General features: G+C 36.6%; 1 protein-coding gene across 7 annotated transcripts in view; it reads left to right on the top strand.

The window, feature by feature from the left end:
* SPAG9 (sperm associated antigen 9) overlaps positions 1–21,584 on the top strand; it is a 142,667-nt gene that overhangs the window by 70,895 nt on the left and 50,188 nt on the right. For 4 of the 7 annotated variants that reach the window (XM_082678428.1, XM_082678425.1, XM_082678426.1 and 1 more), the window contains exons 4-6: positions 2,876–2,970; positions 8,738–8,888; positions 17,779–17,820. In XM_082678428.1, the coding sequence (XP_082534554.1) occupies positions 2,876–2,970; positions 8,738–8,888; positions 17,779–17,820 (288 nt within the window). The remainder of the gene's footprint in view (positions 1–2,875; positions 2,971–8,737; positions 8,889–17,778; positions 17,821–21,584) is intronic. The other 3 variants (XM_082678430.1, XM_082678429.1, XM_082678427.1) reach the window with 1 other exon arrangement.

The raw sequence follows: 21,584 nt of genomic DNA, 5'->3' as shown, positions 1-21,584 counted from the left end.
TTAAAATGTGGGTCTTTTCTATTCTAGCCCACATTTTTCTGTGTTTATACAGCTGTACTAGAAATACAATTCAATTAGCAATTATAAATAGCTATCCAATGCTAAAGAACTAGGTGTCCTTTAAAGGTAAATTCTGAAAACCTTCAGGGAAAGGAAGTCTGAAGGATTTAACCTTAATCTTTCCACTGTTACTTCTAACTAAGGTAACCTTTGTTATAGGCTACAAAAAAGTTGTTTAAAAGCACCTTTTATCAAAAGCATTGTTTGCTGCTTAAGAGAAATCTCTGGCTCTTTTTGTAATGTGAATAACTGTTCTCTAATTAACTTCAAAATTTTATACACATTACTGAATTTGCTTGAAAGAAGACATATCTTGAAGAGGGCATTGGAGGAAATATACATACTGTTATACTAATCACTAAAAACTTGAACCCCGGTCTTACATCAGGGACTGTTTAAATGCATTTTCATCTCATCCTCTGAGTAAATTCTTATAATCCACCCCCATTTTACAGATTGAAGCTTAGAAAGAGAAGATGGAGTGATTTGTCCCAAATTCCATGCTAGTATGTGACTGGATTTGAACCTGGGTCTGTCTGATTCCCTTGCCTGAATTTTCAATAATGCTTTTAGGTTATGAAACACATGGACGTTAAATGCACTAGAAAATTTTCTTTGCCTCTTTGTTTTATGCCATCTCAACCACTTTAAGAATAGTGGCTTTGTGGATATACTTAAAGGATTTTGAGCTGCATATGGAAGGATTCAAGGCCAACAGAATTAAAAGGATTCATGCCACTTGTCTTCAAAACCTCTATTTTTGCCTTGCTTTTCTAATAACTATTGCCTTGCATTTCAGTTTTAGCCAAAGTTGACAGTCAACCTCTGCTGTGAAGATTTCTCTAAGTGGGAGGGGAGTTGGGATGTTCTAAACAGTGTGCTTGGGACCCTTCTTCATGACTCCAGCTACTTGTTGCTGAATTGACTCCTGGATATGTGTGAATTAATGTTAATTAATTTTCCGGAGAAAATTGAGAGTTACCATTCTGAGATAAGGAGGGATGGGGCTGGTGGACCCAATAGTAGGTTATCTAAAGCATATCCTATTTTACTCTACCTCTCTTTTCTACCTGGCAGCATTGCCCCCTACTCAGTTTTTTATTAAAAACAACCTGAGCTACTCTGTGAAGCCCTGTAATTAAAACTTAAATTTTTATGTACAATTTATTATTTCTTCTTTTTTGTGCATATATAGAATATAGTGCATATTTTATTTCAGACATCAGGAAATGCTTTAGGATGTGGGGTTTTCTTGTGGGAGTGAGGAAGAAAGGACAATGAACTTATTGCCTGCCTCCAGAATTGACTGAAAGGACAGATACACCATGAGTCCTGTAATGCTTAACTACTCTGATGACTGAGTCAGATGGACCTGAGTTCTGGCCACAAAGCCAACTAGCTGACAGAGCACAGTTAATCATTAACTAGCTGGTCAAGTTGGGCAAATTATTTTAACCTCCTTAAACTGGAGTTTATCTAGCAAATCATATTGTTGTTGTGAGGATTAATTGAAACAATGTACATGCACTGGCTGATTTGTAGTTGGTGCTCAATAAATATTAGCTGCCATTTTGTTGTTGTTGTTCTGTCCTATTAAGTGTTAGTTTAATTGGGTTGAAACCAATTTCATTATGTAGACCATTTTGGAATGTCAGAAATAGTTACTTGGGTCAGTCATTTGAAGAAGGTTTGGAATTCAACATCTTCTAAATTAAAAAATTTTTAACGTATTCATTTAAGACAAGAATCAATCTATAGAATGCATTATTTGGGGTAGAACTGATTCTGTATCTTTGCATTTTATTTAATCTTTTTATTTGTCTATATTGAATAAATATCAATAGATTATTATAAAAGCAGTCTAGGGGAGATTTCTATTCATTTGAATGCTTAAAGAAACTTAGATTCTTCCATTTGAACGAATCAAATTCATACAATCACTATCCATTATAAAAGAATTTGACTTAGATTTTCTCAAATCTTTTGAAAATTTAAATTGGTGTCTATTTGGCCCAACCATCACTTTGTTATACTAGTCTCATTTAAATTTTTTCCCTTAAAGTTTTCCCTGATACAAGAAGGAAACAGCTCGTTATTTCTGACTCACTGACACAAAGACGAAAGCTGTATTTCTGCAAAACTGTTCTTTAAATGGTGGTAAAGAGAAAATCTTTAAATTTAAAAGTTTTAAAAATGCTTTCATATACCATATCCATGTGATTCTGTATTAATTTTTCCTTGTCTGATACATTTCTTATTTGGGCTAGTTTTAATTGGGGAACAGCCTGATTGATTCTTTTATATTTGATTTGATAGAATTACCCATCTTAACCCATGCATCAGAGTTCATCTTTTTGTTTATTTGAAGTAAATAACAGTTTCAAATTGATTTACATACTTCTTAATTTTGTATATGCATGCATGCCAAGTAAAATTTTCACAACAAAAGCATACTTAAAAAAAATATATTTATTTATTTATCTGGCCACACTGGGCCACTGCGGGATCTCAGTTCGCCGACCAGGGATCGAACCCTGGCCACAGCAGTGAAAGCGTGGCCAGGGTTCGAAAAAATTTTTTTGCTATGCTAAGCAAGATGTTGGCTACTTTTGCGGACACTAGCATCCTTAAATGTAAGCATTTGCATATTCCTTTGCCGTTAAAAGAAAATTTCACCCTTAATATTCTTTTACATGGAACTGTAGTCTGATAAATAAGAAATTTATATTAAAAGGTTTCCCTTGCTAAAACAGTATGTTTTTATTCCAGGTATTAGTCTTAAAATTTTGTGTATTCTTTTCTTTCTTCAAAATAGATGATCCATAATTATATGGAACACTTAGAAAGAACAAAACTTCATCAGCTCTCAGGGGGTGATCAACTAGAGTCCACAGCTCATAGTAGAATTAGGTAAGCTTTTTAATACATTTTTGCCTTGGGAAAAAGGGAAATAAAATAATCTGTTTGTTTCTGTTTCTCTCTGTTCTTTAATCCTGGAACAATAGTTAAGCTGATTCAAAAAGCTCTCTACTGTAGTTGGAATGCTACCGGAGAGAGTAGCATGGAAAAACAGAACAGCTTTCACTAATGAAGAGGTAAATTGTGAGCCATGCTATATGGCAACATATCGAGGTATTTTGATTGATTTCTGATATTTAATGAAGATTACACTAGGTTTAAAATTGTCTGATTTGTGAGAATGCTGAAAATTTTCATTTCTCCTGTATAATTGGTTTAAAAGTCCTTTTTGTTACAGAGAGGCATGTTTGAAAGGGTTAGTAGCTAAGACTTCTGTTTGATGTAGGAGTGTGAATAAATTATGTAGATCTCCAAGCCCTGTAGCCAATGAGCTAAGCCAGGACTCTTAGTGGAGAGGAAAACAGTTAATAGGCTTGCCGTTGCTCTGGATTGCTGCATAAATGCTAGGAGCAGCAGCTCTATGGTTATGAGGTGGGGAGAGCGGGATGACGTCATCGCTTCGGAGCTGCTGCAGGATGGAGTGGAAAGCTGCTGCTGATGGCATTGTTTTTGTGGCAGCAGCTGAATGACAGATCCTCACTACAAAGATACCCCTTTGGCCCCCGTGTAGGCCTCCTGGTTCCGGTGTTTCACCATGCCAGCACAGCGCCATGAGTCCTGGATGCATGCTGCTGTTTGTGTTTGGCTTTGTTGGCGGGGCGGTGGTCATTAATTCTGCTATCTTAGTGTCTCTCTCTGTTTTGCTGCTTGTGCACTTTTCTATTTCTACCGGAGTGCCAGCTCTGACGCAGAACCTACCAAGGATACTCAGGTACTTTAGTCTCTCTTAGAAGTCCCTGTTTAGTTGGTTTTTCTTGAATTTTTAGCTTCACGGGTCTTCTTTGTAACCATTTCTGTTGCAGATTGAAACAATGGAAAATGGATTGAAGCTGAGATTTCATTTCTTATTTATAGTAATTTATGGGCTGTCACTTAGGGATACGGCTTGGTGTTTGGAAAGCACCGACTTAAAAAGATTTTCAGATTGTACTTATACACAAGTACAAGATCAGTGTGGTCTTGTTTTAAGCAGTGTTCAAAGAGTAAAGGGAGAGCAGGAGTCGAGCATTGGGTCTAAATTTGCACAGTCTCTTCGTTTAGTATCTGAATATTTAGGAGCAAATAATCTTTTATGGTGGGGCTTGTAGTTGATTAGGCACAGGCCATAGGTGTTTATTTTGTTCCAACTATCCTTTGACTGATGGAGGTTCAGGCATCCTTTTTGCAGTTTTTGCAATTTTTGATAGCAGCTCATGGGAACTGACAACTTAAATATTTTCTTTCTAAAACAAAATATATTTTAAAGCAAAAGGATTTAAACCTTTTAGGGCAAGGAATTCTTTTTTTTCCCCCAATTATTTACACATCAAAGTTATGAAAGCTTTACAGAGCCTATTCACTATTGTTTTGTCAGATGTTGCCTTTTCTTTGTAGACTTGGGTGACAAATATCCATGCCCGCTTGTGGGGGTTAGTCATTAATCTCTGTAGCTTTTCTGCTCTTCACTCTACTTGCACGCTCTAAGAACCATCTTCTGTATTTTAGAGATTTAATGTTTTGGTTTCTTTTGTTTTCTAACTCATCAAACTAAAATTGATTTGTTGAGATTTTTGCTTTGTGCATCGTTTTAAATGAGGGTTCATAGTGTATAGCTTTTTATAAGTGTTTACTTAAAACTCAACTCCTAATTGTGGACTTAAAGTAGTAAATTCCCTCAATGTGTTCTTTTTTTATTCATAGGTCCATTCATGTTCAACATTAGTTTAAGGTCCAAAAATTAAATTTCAACTATGGTCTTAAAACTAGGTACTTGGTCATTTTTTTTTCCTGATTTTATAAAAATCAGGAGCAAATCTTATTACTTGTGTATATTTTAATACATAAAGGATTTGTATGTATCTATATATAGGCTTTTAGGAAATTGAAAAATACCTTGACTCAAGAATATTTAGACTATTCAAATAAGATTAGTCTTAAAGGGCTGGCTTAGGTTTCCGTTCCATTTAAGATGCCAGTGCTGTGCTGTGCCATGCAGTGCAGTGTTGTGCCATGCAGTGCTGTGCAGTGGGTGAGAGGTTTGGAGTCAGACTGCCTGGCTACAAACGCTCTGCCACATGCGAGCTGTGGGGCCTTTGGCAAGGTGCTTACTCTCTGTGCCAGAGTTTCCTCCTCTGAGGTTCTTACCCCATTGGGTCGTTTTAAAAAACACGTGAGATGATCATTTTGTATTCAATCAGTCGCAAGATATATTGTAAATTAAACAAGTAAATAATTTTCATAGTCACTTATATCTACTACATTTTTAGCAAAACTATTTTAGCTCTAGCTGTTTTATTCATAAAATAACTTACGATTAAATTCAAAAAGTTCCTTGACATAAAAGTTGCTGTTGATCTGATTGAAGAAAGTCTTCCATATTCAGTCTTTAATATTAAGATTAAATTGTCAAGAAATAGGTAGTTCCAAGGAAAGTACATGGGTCTTGAAGTCAAAACAGGCCTGACTTTGAATCCCATTTCTGCTGATTACTAGTGCCTAAAGTCTCTGAGTGTCACTTTTCCTAATCTGAAACCAGGGAAAATAATTCCTATTTCCTTATGAGGATTAAATGAGATAATGTAAATAAATCATCCATCTGAGTGCTTGCCACATGGTGGGTGTTGAACAAATGTAACCTTTTTACTGTTCTTTATAATATGAACAGTAGATTTTATTAATTATTATTTGTTTTAAATGGGAATAATAAAGCTGTTTCAAAACATATTTGCAAAGTTATTTATGCACATAAGGTAACATTTAAATAACCAATTTAAAAATGGATATATGGCAGTTTTTAAAAATATGTAACAAGGATTCTGATAGCTGATGATAGCTTTGTTTCTAGGTAGTAATGCATTATTGAAACACCTGGGCTTTAAATCTGCCACTTGATATTTTCCCACATGTATTTCATTCTTTGGTTTCTTTTGTGAGTTTTACTGAAGCGTTTAATATATAGAGTATCAAACATGCATACCAATATAGTACAGGACTAATGTTCACTTTTCAGCGTTTCCTTTTGAAAAAAGGACTCTACTTAACGTGCATAATTACATGTCCTTCTCCCTCCCCGCCAAGTCTTACGTAGTTTATCAGTAAAAAAAAGGAGAGAAAAGATGTGTGTAGTAATACAATTTTTCCAGAGTTGGAACAGTGTAACCTACAGCATCACTGACCCTCTTGACAGCTGTCAGTCTCTGAAGAAAAATTCCCTCCCTGTCAAGCAGTTTCTGAAGGATAAATATAAGCAGTACAAAGGTTTCAATTCTACTTATATTTTGGATTGTAGAGTTAGTATTTAACAGGAGTAGGAAAGTAAAACTTGGACCCACAGCCGACTCCTTCCCCCAACTTTTCCAGTATTTAACATGTGTGAAAATGATTGTGTTGTCATTCATAAAGGAAGATAATTGTCATGACTGGCCTGCATTTTGATTATCATTGGCAGTGTGATGAATTCGAATGAAGTTTGTATTGTCTTTCTTTGCACTTGGGGTTAGAGAGCCTTCCATCTGATTAAATTCCTGGTCACTTTTTGCTAAAGTCATTAAGATATGTTAAAAAACAATAAGTAATCTAGTAGCTCTTAGACCCTTAGATTTTCAGTTCCCAAAATACGTTCCCCACCCAAAATTTCCAATCGTTGTCACCATCATTTGGTGAAATAAAGGGCATTTTAAAATCAAGCAGAAAAGATGTGGCAAAGGGGTGAATCATTCTCAAGAAAGAACAGGTTCTATGATATGTGGAAGCATGTATGTGTATAACGTGTTCTGTGTTATCCAGTAAGGATATAATAAATAATGCCTCTTCGCTGTGGACTTATGACAACTTTCTTGCTGAACCAGCATTTGGGAGTAACTGGTAGAAAGAATAGCCGACTACTTTGTTATTTGGTTGTTCTGGCAGGTCGTGGAGACAAACTTAGATTTGGTTTTAAAATCTAGCCTTTTATTATGCTGCCTACATGCGTTTGAATTTTCCTCCCAAATCAAATAGGAAAAGTACCCCAAGTGTGAAGAAGTTATAAATAATTAACTCTTGATAGAGAAAAGTCCTGTTCTATTTCCTTGTGCCTACAACTTTAATAAAATGCAGTCCCTCAACCCTTTTGCTTCACCTAATCTTTAAGGAGGTGTTTGACAGTTGTACTGATCCTTTCTGATTGTCATTAGGAATGAAAGCAGTGTACCCTTTGTGTTCAGTGAGGGCACATTTCAAAAGTGGCTTAAGTTTCTTGGTATGAAAATAAGCTTACAGAATAAAGACTTATTTAGAAAAACTGAATATTTTCCAATTTATTTATATTACTTATTTATAACCTCAGTGTTTCTGTTCTAACTTACATTTTTTACCAGCAGCACTATGGTTCCTAGAAGCTCCAAACCTTTGGTGTCTCATTTCTTGCTAATTTCCATTTGAGTTAATGACCCAGGATGACCCAGGCTTATTTCTACCCTCTAAAAGTCCTTTGCATTAACAAAGGATGTGTTTCTTGTTAAAATTCTATTATTAAAATTGAAACTCTTGTTCACTGGAATTTCCCACAAAGCATTGGAAACTCTACAGTCTTTCATAGAATTTTTTGGCCTCCTTGTTTGGAGAAACTGACAATTGTTTTCTCATACATAATGTGGTGGAAAGGGTCTCATATATTGGTCCTGTAGAACAATACAGCTTTCCTACTTTAGGGGATAAAACTCTGAAAGCGCGCGCGCGCGCGCGCACACACACACACACACACACACACACACACACACACACACACACACAACCTAAAAGTTGAGAATTAATGTTTTATTCAGAGACATTACTAAGGACTATAGCCCAGCAGGGCAGCCCCTCAGATAGCTCTGAGGAACCGTCCCAAACCGGCAAAGGGAGGAACCAGGATATATAGGAGTTTTTGCTGAGAAAAATAAATAGATAATAAACAACATATAGTGGAACATCAAAAGATTTCTGCTAATCACAAAAGACAGACATCTCAAGTTAATGATTTTAATGCTTTTCTATGTATGGGAACATGCAGGAGTCTGGGCTCATTGAAATTATTCCTTTGATATACGTCTTAACTATCTAGGGTCAGTATACTGTTTTTCTCCATCCTGAATTCCCTTCAGGGCCCTCCATCAGGGCTGGCTGCAGTGGCTGATGGCTGAATGGCAGGCAACGTTGTTTGTTTACTGAAATGGCAGGCAACATTTTTTTGGTCCACATGTTCTTTTTACCATTTAATCAGTAGCCCTGATTTAGACCATATATTGATTTTCCTCTAGGCATAAAAGAGATACCCTGAAGAGGCATGGTAAATATCTAGGGATTAACATGAGGAATTGGGAAGTCTAAAAGCAGGAGTTGGGGTAAGGGACTCATCAGTAACTTAATAAGATTTCCTAAACTATATTTTACTACCTTTCTTAGTTGATTCCCTGGGGCTAATTTAGCTTCTGAGACTCTGTCCTTTCTCTTTGGTAAGTCTGCTTGTTCAGATAGGCAGACAGAATTATTTAAGAGTGATAATTCTGGAGCAGTGACAGCCCAGCCTTATTACTTACAGTCATGATGAATAACAGTTAAAAACGAATTAATGCTTAATTTTTCTCCCCTCTCCAAATAGAAAAGAACGCCCTATATCATTAGGGATTTTCCCATTACCTGCTGGAGATGGATTGCTTACACCTGACACTCAGAAAGGTGGCGAGACCCCTGGATCAGAGCAATGGAAATTTCAGGAGTTAAGTCAACCACGTTCTCATACCAGCCTGAAGGTAAGCTTTATTCTGTGAAAACCTTCAGTTTGTGTTTTATAAGCTTTCTTATCCAAATTGAAGTGCTAGACAGCCAGAACATAATAAAATGAAATAGTATGTACACATTTTTAGTTCGTAAAACAGATGCTTTTTTTAAATTGGAAATGAGCTCTTCCCAAGAGTTTTAGTTTTTTATTATACTTTTTCAAGTTATATAGGAAAACAGAGTCAAGCTTTGTTACATCTTGGTTGTCATACTAATGACATTTCTATTTGATTTAGGCTATTTCTACTTGATTTACATTATATGAATTTAGGATGGGGTGAGCAGTGAACCGAAAATTATTGCCAACTGAAATCCTTGGTTTACTGTTAGGAAGCGTCACAATTTAGTAGGGCTTCACTTAAAAAAAAAAACAAAAAAAAACCATGATACTTTCCTCAAAACCTTCATAAAGCAATATCCAAAAGTGCATTGTGTTTAGCTAAAAAGGCCTGGTGTTAGTTCATTATAGATTATGTTCTTGACCAAGATCTTGTCACCAAATAAGTTATAAATATAAATAATAATATATTCCAAGAGTGGAGATATACTAATAATTGAAAATAATTGAAGTTATAGTGTATATCTTATAAAGTGCAATATTTATAAAGGGAACACTGATTATAAAGGAACCTTGTTACATTAGAAAATTGACTCTGTCATAAAACAAACAGGCCACCTACAATGAATACAGGTGAGTTACTTACGTCTTTATCTCCTTTTTCTGGTCTCTTTTTCTCCAAATTACTTATCATGGTTTAAGTACTTATATAGATAGCTCTTATGATACTTCTAAATTACGAAGTCATTTACTTATTTACTTTGTTTCTCTCCAAATCCATGTGGTTTGTTTAGTGCTGTATCCCTAGCACTTAGAAAAGGTGTCTAGCACATAATCGTCACTCAGAACATGTCTGTCAAATGAATTATTTGTTTTAGATGTTAGAAAGACTCTTTTGAAGATAATATAAATGGTCTGTTTTTCAGCTCTAGTAGGTAGAGGCATTTAGAATCATTCCATTGACCTCTGAAATGTGCTCAAAACAGTAAACAGTCAATAAATATTTCATAGCTTTGCTCTCACTGAAAAGTATTTTTAACAGTAGGCCTAACCTCACCTTTTTCTCATTCTCCTTTCTTTTTTGCTCACTTTATTAGAAGGTAATTATGCAGCTGCTCAGTGTCCACAGTGATGCCACTAGGAAGTTTTCTCATCTTACCCCTATGGCCACACTGACTTTTTTAGCCTGCCTGTTGGTTTAATAGATCTTCCAAAACACCCAGCTCTCAATCGCCTACTTGCCATGTTCCTTTCCCAAAACAAAATTAAGTAGCAGGGATACTTCTAGGACATCAAAAATGTATACCATATGGTAACTGTATTTTAACTACTATCCAAAAAGATACCTTAAAGAGAAGATTGTTATTTAATCCAGTCCTATATAGTATACCTGAAATCTTCAGGTATACTATACGATTTTATATAAGGGACTTGAGCATCTAGATTTCGGTATGCACAGGGAGTCCTGGAACAATCTCCTGTAGATACCAAGGGACAGCTGTACTGGAAAATCTGCCAGGACTCATGCACCTAGAAAAATATACAAGTTGTTCTTAAAAAGAAGTATTTGTACATATTATTCCTTTACTTATTGTATTTTTGTGGGGGAAATCAACAAACAAACAAATAAATGAAATCATGGAATTTCAAGTAGTGTTATGTACTATTTTTAAAAAGCTAAGTAAGGGGCTAGAGAGTAATTAGTAAGGAGGAGTGCTTATTTTAGAGTGATGAAGGAAGGCCTCTTGGAGGTGGTGACTTGTGCCCTGAAATGAAGAAGGTACAGGTGCATGGAAAGGTCCAGAGGACTGTGTGTTTCAGGACGATCAACTAGCATCTGTAAAGACCCCGAGGTGGGGACAAACTTTGGTGTGTTTGAAGAATGTTTTTTTTTCTCTTCATCCCATTCCTCTGAGACTTCAGTGCTACCTACTGCACCAATGTGCCTTTTTTCACGGTTACCCAAAATATCCATCTCTCTAAATAGTATGATGGGGACTTCCCTGGTGGCACAGTGGTTAAGAATCTCCCTGCCAATGAAGGGGACACGGGTTCAATCCCTGGTCCAGGAAGATCCCACATGCTGCAGAGCAACTAAGCCTATGAGCCACAACTACTGAGACCTCGTGCCACAACTACTGAAGCCTGCATGCCTAGAGGCCATGATCCACAACAAGAGAAGCCACCACAATGAGAAGCCTGCATACCACACAAAGAGTAACCCCTGCTCGCCGCAACTAGAGAAAGCCTACACACAGCAACGAAGACCGGACACAGCCATAAATAATAAATAAATAAATAGTGTGATGGAAAATTCTCATTCCCATCTTGCCTTGTGGCAGCATTTGACACAATTGAATACTTTCTGCCTTTTTTATTAATAAAATTTGTCTTTCCAACTTAGTTTTCTTCTAATTTTATTTTTTAATTGTTTTTCATCATTCTTTTGTAAAAAAAATTTATTTTATTTTTGGCTGCGTTGGGTCTTTGTTGCTGTGCACAGGCTTTCTTTCTCTAGTTGTGGTGAGCGGGGGCTACTCTTCGTTGCGGTGCACGGGCTTCTCATTGCGGTGGCTTCTCTTGTTGTGGAACACAGGCTCTAGGCACATGGGCTTCAGTAGCTGTGACACATGGGCTCAGTAGTTGTGGCTCGCGGGCTCTAGAGCGCAGGCTCAGTAGTTGTGGCGCACAGGCTTAGTTGCTCCGTGGCATGTGGGATCCTCCCGGACCAGGGCTCGAACCTGTGACCCTGCATTGGCAGGCGGATTCTTAACCACTGCGCCACCAGGGAAAGCCCACTTTCTGCTTCTTGAAATGCTTTCTTCACTTTGCCCCCGGGATACTTCTCTTTCTCTTTTTCTCTTTCTCTTTCTCTCCCCCGCCCCCTCCCCCTCCCCCTCTCCCTCTGTCTCCCATCTCCCCCTCTCCCTCTCTCTCTGGTTTTCTTCACAGGTCCTTTTCCATTGCTGCTTCTGCACCTCTAAATGTTGTAGTTCTCTAGGGCTTAAATTTCAGCCCCCTCCTCTACTTAATGTGGGTAGCTCAAGTTTCATGTCTGTAAATACCATTCACCCATCAGTGTTCACAAGTTTGAATTTCTGACTTTGACCCCTTTCCTGAACTCCACACCTGTGCATCCTTTTCTATATAGTTTTCCCACATACATTATTTGTATCCTGCTTAGGTTACCACCAGTAGAATATTCTTTCAAGGCCAATCTAAATGCCACAGCTTACATGAAGCTTCACCTGACACCTTTTGATGGTCCTCAAATCGAGTTTAGAGATCAGTTTAAGGCAGAAAGCAGAGGAATTTTATATTGTATCATTAACAGAAATTTCTTAATGGGGGGCTACTAGCAAAATTGGTAAAAAGGAACTTATGTTAAATGACATTTTCTGTTGAAAATGTATTATAAAAATGCTAGGGTGGAAATGGGCAAAAATGTTAAGGTAAGGTTGTTCATCCAACTGAATTATATTCACGAAGGAGGAAACAGAAAATGTATATTACTCAAGAAAGGTGGTTGTGGTGGGAGGACAGTGAAAAGATGTTTTCAGTTGGCAGGGTGAAGGGAAAAATACTCTTAGAAGGCGCGAGACTGGGTTGTTTGTGTGCTTAGAAGAGGAGTCCGATAGAAAAAAATTGAAAACAACGGAGTGAAGGGCGATGAATGATACATCAGAATTATTGAGGAAGGGCCAGGGGAAAGGGATCACATATCCCATCTGCCATTAAAATCTACTTTATTGACAGGACATCTCAGTTTTTCCTCATCTTTTGCTATTACAAGCAATGCTGCATTGAATAACCTTGTACTTAATTTAGTACTTGTATTTATAATTCCCATAAGTGGGATTGCTGGATTAAAGCATGTATTTAAGATTTTGCTAGATATCACCAAATTGCCTGCCAAAGGGATGGTAGCTGTTTGTATTCTCACCAGCTATGTTGTATAAGTTTTTCATTGCTTTACAAGTTTAGAGTTCAGATATCTCTCCCTTGTGCCCAAATATAAAAAGAGAACAAAGTGTTTTAAATATCATTTAAAATACCCTACACATAAAATTTTCATGCTGTTTTCTAGACCTTGGTTAGTATCACTTTGGCAATGATTTCATAGATTCCGTCTAGTTTCACATGTACACATACATATGTATATATACACCTATGCATGTATATGCACCTGCGCATGCCTAAAGACGTGTGTGAGTATACACATATGTATATATACTCCGAAAAAGTATTATTTTTTCCTTTAGAGTCTCCTGGGTTGTTGGTTATTAGTAGAATGTGACTTTTAGAACTGAGAAAAACAATTTTAGCTAAAAAGCAATTGGATTGATACCTACTTGTGAAAGTTTTAAAGAGTACTTTTGAAACCACATGACTTGAAATACTTCAGTGGAACTGCTGTGAGAAGGTCTTGTTAGCAGGGTTTGGTATATAAAGCCAGTGGTCAATGTGTGCTGCATTCGTCAGGGAACGTGCTTAGCATGCAGAATGGAAAATTTCTGAACAGAGCCAGCATTATTGTTTAGAAGAATTTTCCATCCTCCTCCATTTGTGTTAAATTGTTCCTATTTCTTTAGTTTTCCCAAGCTTGAATCTCTATAGTAGTTAAACCTTATTCCTGTGTCTTTTGTGATTAAAGATCCTGTTGTAAAACGCATGTGTGATTTTAAATTTCCAAACAGTTAAAGCTCTTGGTTTGTTTTGTTTTTAACTTTTCATTTTGAAACATTTTAGACTTATAGAAAAGTTGCAAAAATAGTACAGAAGGAACGATACCCATCACCCACCCAACACTGGTATGTTAACTAACCATGGTAAGATTATCAAAACTAAGAAGTTAACGTTGGTACAATACTATTAGCTGAACTACAGACTTGTATTCAGATTTTGCCAGTGTTCCCACTACTGTTCTTTTTCAGTTCCAGGATGCAATCCAGGATCCCACATTGCGCTGAGTTATGTTTCCTCAGTCTCTTCTAACGTTTGACGGTTTCTCAGCCTTTCCTTGTCTTTCATGACCTTCAGGCTTAAAGAGTACTGGTTAGTTATTTTGTAAAATAGCTCTCAATTTGGGCTTCTCTGATGATTTCTTATGATTAGATTGAGGCTATATATTTTTGGCAAGAATACTGTAGAATGCCGTAGTGGTGATGTTAACCTCGATTGCTCGGTTCAGCTGGTGTGTGTTGGATTTCTTCACTGTAAAGTTACTGTTTTTCTGTTTATAATTTAATTAATATCTTGGTGGATATATTTTGAGACTGAGCCAATATCCTGCTTCTCCTCAAACTTTCATTTACTGATTTTAATGTGCATCAGTGAATCTTACCTACAATAATTATTACTGTGGTGTTGTAATGCTTATTTTCTATTTTCTTCATCCTACATTCATTAACTGTAATTCTTTGGGGAGGGAGAGCTGCTCACTCACTCCCTTCTTTCCTTCATATTTGAACTCAAAGGTATTATTTTGTTCTGTAGGTTATCCAATGCTATTACTATTTATTTATTAATTAATTTATTTATTTAGGCTGCTTTGGGTCTTCATTGCTGCACGTGGGCTTTCTCTAGTTGTGGCGAGCGGGGCCTACTCGTCCTTGCGGTGTGCATTGCGGTGGCTTCTCTTGTTGTGGAGCACTGGCTCTAGGTGCGCAAGCTTCAGTAGTTGTGGTGCACGGGCTCAGTATTTGTGGCTCGTGGGCTCTAGAGTGCAGGCTCAGTAGTTGTGGCGCACAGGCTTAGTTTCTCCCCGGCATGTGGGATCTTCCCAGACCAGGGATCGAACCTGTGTCCCCTGCATTGACAGGCGGATTCTTAACCACTGCACCACCAGGGAAGTCCCATTACTATTTATTTTGTTGCTCAGAGTGTTTCAGCCTTGGACATCAGGAGCTCTTCCAGGAGTCTTCCTATACCCTTTCGACATGCCCATACTCTTTTGAGTCCTTCCTTCCTGACACCATCAGATGCTCCAGCCTCTTGCATTTTCCCTGCCCCTGCTGTGCAGTCAAGTGCTTCTCCAAGAAGCCTTGGTTCTGTTTATTGTAGAATGGTATTTAGGAACCAAGATCTAGGCACTAAATGTGCTTACTGGTTGGAATGTGATTGCTTCTAGGCCCTTTCTTCCGTTGATGCTTATGTTGGGTTTTTCCATTAGTTTATAGTATACATTATCTCCTTTTGGATTTTTATATTAGTGTTTACAGTAGGGTAAAATAAAAATAGAATTTTAAGAAAAATGGATTATATGTTGTAATATTTCAGGTTGGTTTTGCTTGGGACAGAGGGTAAGGAATTTCTTCTATAACTTCAGTTTTTATTTACAAACTTTCCCACTCACATATATCCTCATTAGATAACTTCAGGAATCATCCACAGCTGACAGTTGCAGTTTGAAGGGAAAAGGGAGTTAAGATTTACTCTTCTTAATATTTTGGTACTTGCCCATTCATTTTTATTGAGGTATAACTGACAAATAAAATTATAGGATACATACTTACTCCCCTTTTAAACTCTTGCTTAGAGAAGAGGCAGTGGAATTAGTTCTTTCTTAGTGGGTGTTAATCAATGAGATTTTTTCCCTCTTTTTGGCATATTTATGGTGTTGTTTATTGACCAAGATGCTAGTGTATGTTGAGAATGAAAAATGGTAAAACTCCAAATAAACAACACTATTTAAAAACGATGGTATTTAAAGCTTATGTTTCTAATGTGACTTTTTTTTGAAGTAATTGGCACATGAGTATTTATTACTATTGATATTTAATGTTTAAACAAACTCTTGGAATAAGAAAAATAGCTCTAAGTATTTCCTGTTGAAGAAAAATTACCTTGCTTTTTGCATTAAAAAATTTTGATGCCTACCAGGTCACACACAATGCCAGATGCTAGAAATGTTGTAAAGTTGCTCAGAGTCCAAATATTTTAGGAAGTAGGCTTAATAATTTTTTTTAAAGTCATATTAATAATGTTTCACAATCAAATAATATCGAAAATCTAGAGTAAAAATGTATAGTTGTCCAACTCTAAATTCCATTCCTTTGCCTCAGTCATTTTGAATAGTTGGTATATCATTCATACCCTTTTCTTTATATATGTACATAGATAATACATACTCATGTATGTCTTTGTAAGGTAAATGGTTTTAGGGACTTAGTCCAGGTGGTTAAGACTTAGCCTTCTAATGCAGCGGGCGCCAGTTTGATCCTTGTTTGGAGAGCTAAGGTCCCACATGCCTTGTGGCCAAAAAAACCAAACCAAAAAAACCCAGAAGCAATATTGTAACAAATTCAATAAAGACTTTAAAAATGGTCCACATCAAAAAAAAAAAAATCTTAAAAAAATAACCCAAAACGATAAATGGGTTTATGCTCTAAGTATTTCCTGCAGCTTGCTTTTTGTTTTTCATTTTAAAATGTTATGTTCACAATCTTTTCATTTTTATTTAGAGAGTTATTTACCTAGCTTCTGATGAAATGATAGTTGAGAAGAGTTGAAGATGAGAATCCAGAATCAAAGATCATGTAAACAGATATTAAGGGAGAGGCAGTCTGGTTTGTATAAAGTGAGTCATGCTGTAGATAAAATGGAATATCATCCAACTATATAACAGAATGAAATCTTGCCATTTGTGACAACATGGATGGACCTAGAGGGTATTATGCTAAGTGAGAAAAGTCAGACAGAGAAAGACAAATACCATGTGATTTCACTTATATGTGGAACCTCAAAGAACAAAATGAACAGGCGTAACAAAACGAACAGACATAACAGAAACAGAAACAGACTCATAGGTACAGAGAACAAATTGGTAGTTGCCAGAGGGGAGGGGTCATGAGGTGATGAGTGAAATAGGTGAGGGAGATTAAGAGGTACAAACTTACATTCATGAAATAAAGAAGTCAAAGGAATGTAATGTACAGCATAGGGAATATGGTCAATAATATTGAATTAACTGTGTATGATGACAGATGGTACTTAGACTTATCGTGGTGATCATTTTGTAATGTCTAAAAACATCAAACCGCTATGTAGTACACTTGAAACTAGTATAGTATTGTAAGTCAATTATATTTCAATTTAAAAAAAAAAGAAAAAAGTGAATCATGCCTTGCTCATCTGTGGGTTTTTTTGTGGGAATTAACAGAGAGCTAGGAGAGCTGTATTTTAGACTTTTCAAAAGACTTTGATGGATTTCCAGACTAAGAATATTTAAACCTTGAAGTTGCTTTGTGTTTAAGAAAAACACTTTTGTCTCAAAGAGGGCAAATGTACAGATAGAAATGAAGAATATGAGTAAATAGATGTTTTTGTGAAAAAGGACTTGAATCTTGGTTACCCTTCGATTGTTAGTGTTCTCTTAACAGTTTCAGAAATGAGGGGGCGGGGAAGAAGAGTGTTGTTAATGTTTCCAAGTGTGCTAAACTGGAATATTTATTATGTTAATTACTCGAGATGATTAGGATAAATTTCAGGAAGATTTCACACAGCTGTGTGAATAGAAAAAAGCGTTAAGTGATAAACTGCTTATTGACAAAGTATAAGGTAAGACAAGACCCAAGAGGTGGCTTTTGAGTCATGAGATGGCGTAAAAAAGAGGCTTAAAGGAGGTGATTTTAAGTCAAAACAAAACAAAACCCCCAAACCCTCATTTTAACAAAGTAGGTAAAAGAGATAGATCTTGTTATTCTGAGAGGTAGCACAAGCCAAAGATACTTAGAAATATGCTAACACCTAGTAAATACATGATTTTTCTTTTTTTCTCTTTTATAATCTTTCCCTCTTCTCAGGTCAGCAGTAGTCCTGAACCTCTGAAGGCTATAGAACAGGAGGTGAGAATGGGGTTTCAAAACGTTTTGTAAAAAGTAAATGAAAGTGATTAACTTTTGGGTACTTTCTCAGCTGCTATTTTCAAGACATCAAGTGCTCAGTTTGGAAGACTGCTGATGTTATTCCCTGAAATAAAAAAGAAAATTATTTCTTCTACAGTGGTTGCTAGGGCTTTACTGTAATCTGTAATTTACTCCTCTCTAAAGTCAGCATTTTGAAATAAAGGAGAAAATAATAAGTAAACCCTGTGGAAATTCAGCCTATTTCTATTTTTCCAGCTCTAGGTAAGAAAACGTGTATGCTTTGCACAAATACCTTCCTCAGGGCAGAATGTACATAACTTGTATGTATCCTGGAGACAGCCTAGTATGTCATTTTACCATGGGCTGCCTCCCTATTTAAACAGATTGGTTCAGCCCCAGTCAGGGCACCATTCAGCTTCATTCAGCAAACATCTTTTGAGAGCCTACTTCATGTCAGGCTTGATATGCTAGACCCTGGGGATATAAAGACAAAATAAGACTTTCTCCTACCTACTAGGTCAGGGTTAACCAGGGTAAGGCCTTCAGCAGGTCCATGACAGTGGAACAGTGTCTTTTTCAGAAATACCTTCAGAGGTAGGTCATCCGTGCCTCTCTAAATTTTTTTGAACCTACAGTATAATTTACATCCAGACTTATTTCACCTAAATGTGTCTAGAATTATGCTTCTCAGTGTTTCTTTGGGTCACGGACTCCTCTAGGAATCAAATTAAAGATACGAAGCTCTCTATAAAATACTTGTATACACAGAATTTTGTGATTCTCTTACGGTGTAGAGTTGTAAATCAAAAGAGTGTTAAAACTACTGCTTTGGACACAACTTTAACTTGGGGAGAAAGAAATGTAAACATAGAAATTAAATATAAGGTGATAAGTGTTATAGTGGGTATCCATTGGGCTAGTTACTTTCTGTAATTTTGTCTTTTACTTACATTAGGCTTAAAATCTTTGAAGCTAAAGACAAACTTATGTAGCAGAGTTGCTTGCCCCCTTTTTAAAGCTTATTTCAAATGAAATCAGGCGGCTACTTAGGAAAACACTGTATTGGAATATTTCTAGGTTGTCCTTAGTGGGATAATTTATTTTTATAGTTGTGAACTTACTTTATAGTCTTTCTGAACATAAATAGTAATGGGGCAATGCCAGATAACACATGACATATGTATTCTATACAGCACTGGGTACGGGAGGCATTTGATGAATGGAACATCTGAAAGTATCTTGTAAAGGCCTATAGACTTTCAGCCTGATAATCTAAAACCAGTAGGAAAATAGCACAAAGACCAGATTGTTTTCACTATGGTATCTCAAGTGAAGCTAAAAGTAATGACACCTGTTCTGTTTTTTTGTGTGATAAAAAACGTATAACATAAAATTTACCATCTTAACCATTTTTAAGTATACAGTCCAGTAGTGTTAACAGTATTCACATTGTTGTGAAACAGATCTCTAGAACTTTTTTGTCTTGCACGTCTGAAGCTCTATACCCATTAAACAACAACTCCCCTTTCCCTCTGCCCTCAGCCCTGGCGACTACCACTCTACTTAGTGTTTCTATGAATTTGACCACTTTAGATACCTCATATAAGTGGAATCATGTAGTAGTTGTCCTTTTGTGACTGGCTTATTTGACTTAGCATAATGTCCTCAAGGGTCATCCACGTTGTAGCATGTGACAGGATTTCCTTCCTTTTTAAGGCTGAATAATACTCCATTGTATACATATACCACGTTTTGTTTATCCATTTCATCCCTCAATGGACATTTGGGTCGCTTCTACCTCTTGGCTACTATGAATAGTGCTGCTGTGAACATGGGTATACAGATATCTCTTTGAATCCCTATTTTCAAATCTTTTGGTTTTATACCCAGAAGGGGTAGTGCTGGATCATGTGGTAGTTCTATTTTTAATTTTATGAGGAAACTCCATACTGTTTTCATAGCAGTTGCACCATTTTACAACCCCACCAACAGTACACAAGTGTCCTAATTTCTTCACATCTCACCAGCACTTGTTATTTTGTTTTGTTGCGCAAGAGTGCCATTCCTTTATAGTTGTAACACTGGAACCCCAAGTCAGGTTGCTCGTTTTTGTGGGCATTTTCCAGTGACATGAAAGCCTACAATGTAAGAGTTTCTTAAAGACTGAAGGAGTGGGAATGGGGTTACAAAACAAGTAACGTTTATCAGAAAGAGACTTGACCACCTGGCGAGTCTCCATTTTTGGCACCCACCTGTGTCATTGAAGAGGATATCTTAATGGCATCAGGCAACTGAAATTGATAGGCCGGTGGTCTTCAGATAAATAAAGCAGCATTTGTAGTCAAAACTATTAGCCAAAACAGTACACCTGGCGTATGACCAGCATAAAATGGGAATTAGAAGTCTCCAGAAGTCACAGAGTGAATGCGAAACTACAGCATGCAGCTCCCCTATAACTTTATGTTGAATAATTTATGTAAATGCTTCCAGTTTCCATTTAGGTCCTAGTAAAACATTTTCCCTCATTTTGTACCTGGTATCATATGAACTCATTGTTGACCAAAAGTGATACATTTTATCTTTTAGCCGGCTAATATTTAGGTTTGTCTTTTGTCCTTCTATCTTTAGTTGGAGGCATAGTTAGTGACAGAATTTCATAATTTCTTCCATAGGAGATACAATATAAGAATATTGTGCCCTTGGCCAAACACATGACAGCGACTTCCCGCCTCATTGCTTTCCTGCTAATCTTGGGAGCTTTATGTCTCCACTCTCTGGGAGACCAAGGAGAAATACGTCTTTTGAAAACTATTCCCTAAAATTCAGAGCTTTTCCCTCTTCAGCTCTCATGGTCTGTCCCTGGGATCCAGCTGTCAGAAGTACAGCCCACACTGTGAGCTATTTTAATGTGCGTAAAATATTTTTATGTGGTAAAAGTATAAAAGGGAAGTGAGTTACAGATCAATAATCTCATGTTATTTGGATAGCATTTTAAAATACCATCTTCTAAGCAGATCCTAATTTACCACTTCCTTGTAGCCCTAAATCTTGAGATCCCCTGAAGTGTCAGAGTCCTTTTCCTGTTTTAGGTTCAGCTCTCTCCTGGTTACTTTATTTCATACTCCCAGATCCACAAATGATTTTGGGGAAGAGGGCTTTTGCTAAGCTGTTTATATTGTGAACTTTTAAATTACTACATAATTTTTTTTAAGGTAAAAATAGCTAGACCTTGTGGGGTAGGGTGATATGAAGGAAGAGGAAATAATTTCTCTACTTGACTTTTATTTGAGAGATAAATGGAAACAACAAGGTCAAGATCGACCTCCAGTTATTTTTCAAATAACTCCAAAGGCATATAATTTTCTCATTGTAGATGAACTTGATATTCTCTAGGGCTTTCTGAATCCATAGTTTTGATGGGTTTAAGCACTGCCCATCAGTACTTCATCAGAACCTGGACTCTTTGTATTAATTTTTAAATGTACTTTATATTTTAAACTTTTAAAGCTTGGGAATTCATGTATATGATAACATAAATGTGAATTAGCCAGGCTGTTAGATTAACCAAAATAATGCCACTTCTATTTTTTCTGTTAAATAGAGTACACATCAAAACAAAGACCAAGAGAGTGGTACTCAGGGTGACTTCTAGTTGTTTTCACTATAGTCCTCTTTGGCTCCAGAAATATTATTGTCAGTTTTCCAGACTCAACTTCTAACAGGCTAATTTACTTGATGAAATT

This window comes from Grampus griseus, assembly GCF_964374135.1.
Source record: "Grampus griseus genome assembly, chromosome: 20".
NCBI classification, from domain to species: domain Eukaryota; kingdom Metazoa; phylum Chordata; class Mammalia; order Artiodactyla; family Delphinidae; genus Grampus; species Grampus griseus.
The sequence above is the reverse complement of the archived record's forward strand: the minus strand, read 5'-3'. Positions and strand labels throughout refer to the sequence as shown.